The 10,000-nt window shown below is 43.4% G+C and overlaps 1 protein-coding gene across 1 annotated transcript in view; it reads right to left on the bottom strand.

Annotated features, from left to right (window-relative positions):
* The window catches only part of LOC134102583 (calphotin), a 12,198-nt gene extending 5,643 nt beyond the window's left edge, over positions 1–6,555 (bottom strand). The window contains exons 1-8 of the mRNA XM_062556733.1: positions 6,331–6,555; positions 3,948–5,802; positions 2,749–2,946; positions 2,121–2,451; positions 1,845–1,927; positions 925–950; positions 714–751; positions 383–530 (exon numbers count right to left, since the gene is read on the bottom strand). Of these exons, the coding sequence (XP_062412717.1) occupies positions 383–530; positions 714–751; positions 925–950; positions 1,845–1,927; positions 2,121–2,451; positions 2,749–2,946; positions 3,948–5,802; positions 6,331–6,342 (2,691 nt within the window). The 5' untranslated portion in view covers positions 6,343–6,555. The remainder of the gene's footprint in view (positions 1–382; positions 531–713; positions 752–924; positions 951–1,844; positions 1,928–2,120; positions 2,452–2,748; positions 2,947–3,947; positions 5,803–6,330) is intronic.
* Between the last annotated feature and the right edge of the window lie 3,445 nt (positions 6,556–10,000).

Here is a 10,000-nt window from a genome sequence, read left to right as displayed (position 1 = left end):
TGGATAGAAGGGAGAGTGTGTGGAATGATGAGGAAATATTCTCACTACTGACTTCACCTTTGACCCCAGAGGAATGAATTCAGACAGGTTTCTACTTTTATATGACAAAGCAAAACTCTCTACCCTCCCCGTGCAGGGAGGGCTCAGCAGCTGGGAATGTCAGACTTTCTGATGAGACTTGTTTGGGGGCTAACAATGTTTGTTCGGGTAACAATGTTTTTTTTAAGTAAAATGTATTATCATTGATTTTTTTGTTTTGTTATAAAAACCAAATCAGCCTTTTCAAAAGGAATTTGAGTTATTTGAGGAATTTGAGAATTATTATAAATTAAATAAAATGAACCATTATGCACAGTCTCACAGTCTCACAGTAAAATGTTACCTTGAACTTCTTTTTCATTTCATTTTCCTTCTTTTCTCTCTCTTTCTGTTCTTTCTTCTCTTTCTCGCGCTCTTTCTCACGCTCCTTTTCTCGTTGTTTTTCTTTCTTCTTTAGTTCCTTTTCTTCAGCAATCTCAGAGCTGCTTTTTCTGTGGAAGCAATGGCACAGCATCATAAACTGAAATGTCAATCAAATCCATTGCATAAGCCGAACAGCAGTCCAGCTATCTAAACAAAGAAAGAAGCCCCCCCCCCCAACACACACACACACACACACACACACACACACACACACACACACACACTGACAAACAGAAACACTGACAACTTACTTGGGTTTGAACCATCCAGACTTCTGGGTTTCTTCAGGCTGAAATCACAGCAAAGACAGTCAGTTTCTAACGTTCATTCTCTTGTATGTAAATGGGCTTTTGGCATCTTAGTTGGACTAATCCTATAATCACTCGTTATCACCTGAGATATTTTAGGTGATTGTTAGGTGTTGAGGTGAGAGAAAGTGTGATGGCGAGAGAGTGTACTTACCGCAGCCTGCGAATCAGCATAGGGATCTGTATAAACAAAAACAAACAGGACATATTGACCATGATGACCACGGTGAGAAAATTTTTTTTCCTGTCCTTCCAGTTAATTAGGTCAGATCTAAATGAAGCCATTCATTATTTCCTTTTGATCGGCCTGATAGATATCATCATGTGATGCCTCTCATTCCCATTGTGTTTTAAAGTTTTAATCATAGTGCATGATTGATGAATATATTCAAGAGATGGTCCGCTGTCTCAAGATATCATAATTAAGATGACGGAACTATTTAGAGAGAACTAGCATTTGAAGTTGTATGCTTGTGTTCAATCAAAGTACATTTGACAGGGCACACCACACACCACACACACACCACACACACACCACACACACACACCACACACCACACACACATCTTCGAGGGGCTTTAACTGAAACATGCTTAAGATTTCCAATCATGGTAGCAAAATATTGCCATAGATTTTGGGCTACTTGTCCTGGATATAGCCTTGCAATTTGTGGGTTTCATCGGGTCCCTTGCCACAGGTGTATAAAATCAAGCACCATGCAGTCTGCATTCATAAACTAGGCGTTTGATTTTATACACCTGTGGAAAGGGACCTATTGACACCCACGAATAGCTGACAAAGATGGATCACAGACTGAGCAACTATCCAGGTTTCCTGTTTTGATATCACATTTTTTTTGTACTCACTTTTTTTTGTATTGATGGGTAACAACATGATATGAGGCACGGTAACAATACAGATACACATGCCCATACATTCCCACCCCCCACTCCCCTCCCATCCATACCAAATGGTATACAACACAACTATCAAAAGTGGCACAGTCAGTCTTATAGAACAGTCCACTTACTTCTCTCCAGTAAATGAAATCACATTTCAAGGAATCTAACTCACTCTTTGGTGGGGACTTGCGCTTCTTGCTTTTTTTCTTATTGGTTGTCTGGTCGGCAGTTTCAGGTGGGCTTTCCTGTGGTGGTCTGCAAAAGGTACAATGCCATATTATAATCTCCCTCCACAGTAGGAGAAAAACACAGAAGTGTCTCAAGATGCGTTTCTACCATTGAAAATCTTACTAAAAGGGAAACATCTTCCTAAAAGACAACAGTGGGTTTGTGTGTGATTAAAAGAATAAGCTGTTGGGAAGGACTGGACCCAATCTTTTGTTTTTACCCGATTGGCATCTCGGCATTTTGACTGACTGGAGAGTCTAGTGAGTCCGCAGCCTCTGCCTCTGTCTCTGGGAGCTCGGCCACTGGCGATCCAAGCTCTGCGTCTTCATAGATCTCATCCAAAGCTCCGGCAGCCTCCTCTGGAGTTTCGGGCTCTGCACTGGCAACAGCTTCTTCCAGAGTGGATGACTCAGAGATTCCGAACCCGGGAATTTCCACCTCTGGTGTTCCGATGTCTGGAACGTCTTCGCATTCTGGAACCACTGGTGAAAGGTTCCGGGCGTCCACGGCAGGCTCCTCTGGGCTGAAGTCCTCTGGAGCTGGAATCCCCACTTGAGAGACAGACACAGACAGTACTGTTATCATAACAGGGTGGGTAGGAATTTGATGAAAAATGACATGCATGCATGTACTTTGTTGAGAGAAAAAAAGATTCAAATGTTCACTACATATGTTATGTTTGCACCGACATAATGGGTGGAGGCAGTCGCTGCAAGGTTGCATTCAGAACATTTCAGCGTGTTACATCATCATAATGATCACTTCTGTGTCATTCTTCACTAAATGTTCTGAATGTTAAAGTAAACATTCTATATGTTTGTTTGTGTCTGTTAATGCATGTGCTTTACCATCCTCCTCCTGAGGCTCTGGGATCTGGCTGATGAGTTGATAAGGGCCGAGGTCCACCACAGGAGGCAGATGAGGTTTGTCAGGGGCTGGGCCCAGAGATGGTACAGGAGGTAAGGGCTTTCTGGCTGGGGTGGCTGGGGGAACCTCTGCTTGTGCCTCCTCCATGGCTGGCTCCTCCAAAATGGGAGATACTTGTCCTAGGTGGTGAAGAGGGATTGTCAAGATACTAGAGGAACTAGATCGCAACCACCCAACCATGCACAGACATGCAAACAGAAATAAACACACACAGACAGACTGACACACAGACAGACAGAGAGACAAACAGACACACACACGCACACACACACACACACACACACACACACACACACACACACACACACACACTCACACACGCATGCACACTCTAACAAACACACACACATGTACTAGCAGGCTGAGCATGCACAATTGGGTTTGATGAGTTCACAGCTAAAATGTAAATGTAATGTAGTCTACCTAGCTGGGCCTGTTGGACTGTCTGGATAACATTTGCATGCTTCCCTTGATAAAACAGGATATTCAAGTGTTATATCAAACTTGAACCTAAGATAAAAAGCAATGCAATAGTGTGCATCTTAGCACCTCGTAATAGCTGCAATCCTTTCCAGCAACAAGGCTAACCAGTTCATCTTTTTGGCTAAACATTTTGTCTCAGACGTGTATTTAGGATGCATGAAGTCTCTGTCAAAATGACAAATAGCATGCCAGTGTTTGCCAAGTAAAATACAAGCAAGAAGAGAAAACAATGAATCCAGCAGGACGCTTGAAATGTTCAGCTGTCTCTGTCTTAAAGAACAACACATTACCACACCTCTTTGTCATCCTGGCTATGACAGACATGCTAAAACTTGGCAACCTCAATGGCCTAATTCTGGATACCTAAAATACCAAAGGTCTCTGAAAGAATGGAAAGTTTGTACAAGCCTTTTCAGCTTTAGATACATGTAACCTGTATCCAGGTTGGATAAAGATTGAATTGAAGAGCCTAACCTACTGATATATACTGTACATGATACATGAATAGTTAGATGCTAAATGATTGTGTTTATTGCGAAGCCCAAATTGTGAACACAAAACTCTCTAATCTAACTAGTGATATGTGCTGAGGATATTTCTGATCAAAGTGCAACTTTGTATTTTTGCAATGACTTACTGTGATCGAAACCGTTCACCAGAGCCACTGGCCGTCCCTGGTCTGTCCCAGCCTTCTCTGCTGAGTTTTCATAATCAACTGGCGGGAGCTCAGGCAGCGAGAGTGTGGGACTGACCGGAGGGGTGTGGTCAGTCAGGGTGGGGGTCATCCTGACGGGCGGAACGGGCGGGACAGGCGAAACAGACGGGGACAGAGAGGGGGAAGGGGTTTTGGCTGCCTTGACTGCATGTTTCCTCTTGGCCTTTTCCAGCAGGTTGAGTATTCTCTGGTCACTAGGCGTGGTCCGTTTCTCAGGGGAGGACTCCTCTGCTCTCTCCAGAACCGAGAGGGCCGTTACAGGTTTGGGTGGGGTGGGAGACCGAGGTTCCTCGGGCATTTCTTCTGTGGAAGCGCTACCACTTTCCTGTTGTGTTTCTAAAGCAGCATCCTCCTCCACTTCAGCAAATTCTACAGGTGCCGGGGGCAACTCTGGAGGAAGGGGGGAGGAAGCTGGCTCAGGTACGGCAACTTGTTCAGGAGAGGCAACTTGTTCAGGAGAGGCAACTTGTTCAGGAGAAGCGACTTGTTCAGGAGAGGGAGTTCGAGATACAACCAGACTGACAGATGCTGGAATTGAGGGGGTGGGTGAAAAGGAGGCTGGTGGATCAAGAGAGGCCACATCTGGAATACTGGGGTCGGTAATATCCACATCTTGAATGACAGGATCCGGGATAACTAGATCTGAAATTTCTGGATCAGGAGCATCAGAGTCTGGAATTTCTGGAGGCGGGATGATTGGGGTTGGAATATCTAACGCTGAAATCTCCAAAACTGGCTCATCTGGAACAGACATTTCTGGAGCTGGGATGTCTGATACAGAAAAGTCTATTTCTGGTACCTCTGCTACCTCAGGAGCAATTTGGGTCGGAATGTCTAGAGCTGGAATGTCTGGAGCTGGGATGTCTGGAGCTGGGATGTCTGGAGCTGGGATGTCTGGAGCTGGGATGTCCGGCTCTGGAATGGCCTCTACGGCAATTTCAGGGGTAGAACTTTCCACATCAAGAACAGACAAAGGTTCTTGAGGGGTTTCAAAAGCAGGAAGTTCTGGCTCAGGAATATGCTGTGCAGCATCTTCAGGGGCAGGAACCTCTGGCTCTGGAATGCTTGGGGGAGAGATTTCTGGAACGTCCAGTGGTGGAACATCAGGAGCAGCTATGGCTGCCTCTGTGACGACTGGGTCAGGACTACTGGGAGGTGTAGGTATGACTGGGATGGGAGGGAGGAGAGCTTTCTGAACCACAGGTACATCAACCACTGGGGTGGAGGCACTGGATGGTGGACTGGGTGGGCTTGGGGAGATTGGGGGTGATACACTATCGACACTTCCTGCCTTGACTTTTGGAGGCTTTAGAGGCTTTTTGAAGGTGAAAATCCCCTTCTTCTTGGGGGTGGGAGGTTTGGCTGGCTGTGTTGGGGATACAGGCTCAGGAGCTGGGGCCGGCACGGCCACTGGGAGGACCATGGGCAGCTTCTTATCTTTCATCGCCTGCATGATAAGGTCCGCCTCTTTCTTCTGTTTCTTGTCAACAAGCTCCGGCTTTACGACGGTTTCTTTGTCTTTGGATTTGGGGGCCGCCGACTGCGGGGACGTGGGTTTCGAGGTCGGCCGCTTGTCATCTTTGAAGACCACACGGGGCGCCCTTCTGTTCTCCACAGCTGCGTTGATGGAAGAAATGAGAGATGCAGATGCACGCGTGCCAGTAGGGGGAGGGGGGATGACTTTTGGCTTTTGCGGAATGGCAGGTTTATTTATCAGCTTCAGGGCATCTTCTTGCTGGAACTTTGCCCTTAGGGCTTTGAAGTCCAGTAGTTCTTCCTATAAAAATAGAATGTAATATCAGTTGGTAATTTTTACCAGGTCCCATTAGATTACAACATCTTAACACACAACATATTAGCCAATATGCAAATATCAAGGTCAACATTTCACACCTTCCCCACTTTCCTATGCTCAGAAATATATGAAAATGACACATAAAACACATTCACCTAACTGTGTGATGCTGTGTTAGCCTATACTTCTTTGGAAGCAGTCAAACATTAATGCATTTCTTCTACAGACTCATTTGAATATTGAAATATTTGAGAATAAATCTCAGTTGATCACATGTAACAAATACTAAACCTTGTTTACATTCACACGAACATAAGCAGACACTCAAAGCGAGTAGCCTACTAGCCAACGGACCTGACTGACTAATGCACCTGCTATTTAAGAAATGTTTTTAAATTAAGATTTATTTCAAATTAAGAGTAGGCCTAGTTTATGGAATCAACTCTGGCAATTGGTCAGTGAAGAGAAAATCAGTATCAACATGAGTGTAGTTAAAGTCAAACAAATTACCTGTTCCATCATTGTACTGGATAGCAAATCAGACGAAACTCTCCCAGCTGTTCGATTATGAACTTCTCATCTCCAAAACGTATGAATTTTCCAGTCCAGGTATCACAATCAACAGACACTAAAATGTACTAAAGTTCGCTTGTTTAAGTAACACCTGATAACCGAGTTGTTAAAGGATCTGCACTCCGATGCCATGCGCACTGTAGCCTATGTGGTTTCGGTGTGAGACTGAGACACGGGTGTAAATGGTTCACCTCGTCAGACAGGTCCCGTTGTTGGTCTGAAGACGGGAGCGAATCAACCGCGACTAGAAATTCATTCTTCAAGAATGCAGTCCGTCAGGCATCTCTCCGGTATGTTGGCACAGGTGTCACTCACTTCACAGCAGCGCCATTGTCCCACTTTTTCCAAAACAATAACCATTACGTTTCCTCATTTATTGGAGTGAGCTGTTTTACTAATAAATTGATGATGGATGAATCATTAACTGTTAGACCATGACAACATACATAACAACGCTATACCGTTGTCTAATAACTGAAGGTGTGGCCAGTCACACCGTAATAATGGCATGTGGGTGGTTGCACTTTTACAACACATTAACACATTTTTTAGAGGTGATTATAACTCTGACTCAGAGTAGGCCTAGTAGCCTACAACTGTTAAATATTTGGTGACACTGATCACCGTTAACTGCCTAAACCATGTGCACCACAAACATCACACATAGGTAGCTATTTGATTGCTATCAGTTCTTAATTGCATAGTGCTCAAACACATGCGGAGATGATAATCACACAGCTTTTAAAGGAACCCTTTGTTTTGATTCCGTTCCACTCCATATCACACATATCCAAACATCAACTTTTATGTAAGTCAGCTTGTATAATGGCATGACCAGGCATCAGTCAAATTGTAAATCAGTCACATTACAATGTTGTGGAACCAGATATAAGTGAACCAGCTGCGAGTGAAACACCAGACAACTCTGTCTAATTCCTGTATGACACCGACTCCTCTTCCTTCAGGAATATTCCACTGCACTTACCTCATTAGGGTAGGGCCTGTCTCTGTACCTGCCCTCTGCAGACAGGACAATTCCCAAGACAGGACAGGACTCTCTTTCTGACCAGAGTATTAACTGTATAGCAGTCAGTTTCTAGTAGGCACATGGGCCAGAGACAGCTTGAGGGGTCAGGGCATCCAGTTCCTCTCGAGACCAGCCGAGCTGATATTTTCCCACGAGGATGTAGAGGGGGTTATGAAGGACTCACATGAGAGGATGCAGTGGCTTGTGTAAAAGTTTTCATATTTCAAAATGCTTGTAGTCTTTCCTCACCAGGGAATTCATTTTTTAGAGTAGCCTAAAAAAAGTAAAAAGTAAAAAAGATAGTATTTCCTAACGGTGTCATGTATTATTATTGAAAAAAAAAAGCTCCTTCTATGTTCATGTGAAAATTTAATCTAAACATATTGTATGTAGGCTAAGCAGATTCAAAAACAGATTTCTTTAAATGTCACAACTTTCAAACTACAACTGTATATGAATTATGATAGAAAACAATGGAGAAGAAGACACAGATCTATGGGCACTATAATATCTATGACTGTAAACTATGCACTATGGCTGTGCCTTTAGACAATAATAAAGAAAACATGTTAAATTGATGATTATTTTATTAATAAAGCAAAAGCATTTCCTTTTGGGATGTGTTTATTGATAACAGTATTACATGGTGGGATACGTAAATAAAAAAAAAATAAATCAAAGAAAAAAATCTCTAAAAATCCACTGTAGAATGTCATTTTCATCAAGATAAAAATAACGCTCCTTAAACATTGCCAAACCATTAGCTGAGGTAAAGTTAAAATAGGTCTAGAAATGTACGGAAACAGTTATGTTACATTTTTTCCCCTTTTTCATCAGCTTGTTTTCCGGTTTGTCCCTCTGATTTTTAGTTAGATCTTAATTCAAAACTGGTCTCAAATTAAAACAGGACTCTGGCCATAAAATAGGGAGCATCTGTAGCTGTCACAATAAGTGAAATGTTTGCAGGTGGCCTAAAAACAGAAGCCTGAAACAGCTTGTAGACAGACATCTAGAGCAGGGGACAATGCAGCTAGAATGAGGAGGGTTGTAGTTAATTTCGGTGAGGACAGACATATGCATTTTGTTGTGGATTTATTATGTGATATTCATTTTTGTATTAAGCATTATTATTTTCTAAGTATTGTGTGGATGTGCAAGTACAGCTAGTGTGTCGGTGCACATATTGCAGTAGTACTGTAACTGCTTTTTAAAAAGCCCACAATGACAGAAAAATACCTTTCCCAGTCACTCTGAGAACTCTACATATGAGACAACATGGCCTTCACATCTAGGCCTTACCCTCCTGGCTTCAAGAGGCTTTCATCTTAACAACCCCTGCCATACACACACACACACACACACACACACACACACACACACTGTGGTTGTCCAAAAAACATGAAATTTAACACGGGCCCTCATTCCCACAGGACTGTCTCTGAAACACTTTGTGTTGTCCATCCATGTGAGAGAACCAAAAGGAGGGCACACACACACACACACACACACACACACACACACACACACACACACAGACACACATTACTGAGGGTCACCCCCACCCCTTTCCCTTAACACACATTTGGACCTCAACCAGCAGCTTTTGAAAGGTCAGATAAGAAAATGGAAAGCAGAGATTCTGTTTGGAGGGGGGGAGGGCGAGGCCGACAAATCCACTGGCACCCCGAGTGCAGTGATCGTAGCAAATGACTGTGTAGCACGTGTGATGCTAAGGGCGGCACACAATGACATTAACACCCACACAGTGTAGAGGAACACAACAACTTAAGACAGAAGACCACATGGACGCTCCTGGTGTTAATTTTTTTTATATCCCCGTTCACATGGTGAGGAACAGGCTTGGCTGCAGTTCAAATGGTCAGCGCCGCCGGACGGATACCGATCTGGACCATCACCACGGCTGAACCGAACCGCTAAACGTGGGCTCTGGACAACGGAAACCATGGGGGCGATGGAGAACATGAGTTGGTATTGCTTATGTTCCACTGAGAATTTGCATCACTGAAACCTGCCTATTTTATGGCACAGATGTCCCCTGGACAAAATGAATACTATTGTTGTTATTATTATTATTATTATTATTATCATTATTATCATTATCATCATCATTATTGTTATTATTTACAAAATGAGTTTGGCAAACCAATGGTCTGATGCCTTAAAGCCGTACCAACTCTACAACGCATCATAGAGTTGACCTCAATGGCTCAATTGACTTATAAAATAAAAATTCCATTTCAATGTGTCCCTTTTTTCATTAGTATTGTACAAAAGCTATAGAGAAGGAACAGTCCGATCACAGAATCTTTATGCTTGTTTTTTTTTTCCTTTTTTTTCTTTTTAATTTCTTTTCCCTCACCCTCCCTCTTCCATGTCCCCCCCCCCACCCCCCCACTCCTCGGGGGTCTGACGTTTCCAACGCCTTCACACACGTCCTCCTGAAAGTCTTTCGCTTGAGGAGGATTTTGGCAAAAGTCACTCCTTGAGTCTGTGTGTGTTCTACGTGGGTCTGAGTGCACCAGAACAACAACGTCTTTTTTTTTTTGAGTTTTTGTTGTG

This window comes from Sardina pilchardus, chromosome 15 (assembly GCF_963854185.1).
Source record: "Sardina pilchardus chromosome 15, fSarPil1.1, whole genome shotgun sequence".
Lineage (NCBI taxonomy): Eukaryota > Metazoa > Chordata > Actinopteri > Clupeiformes > Clupeidae > Sardina > Sardina pilchardus.
The sequence above is the reverse complement of the archived record's forward strand: the minus strand, read 5'-3'. Positions and strand labels throughout refer to the sequence as shown.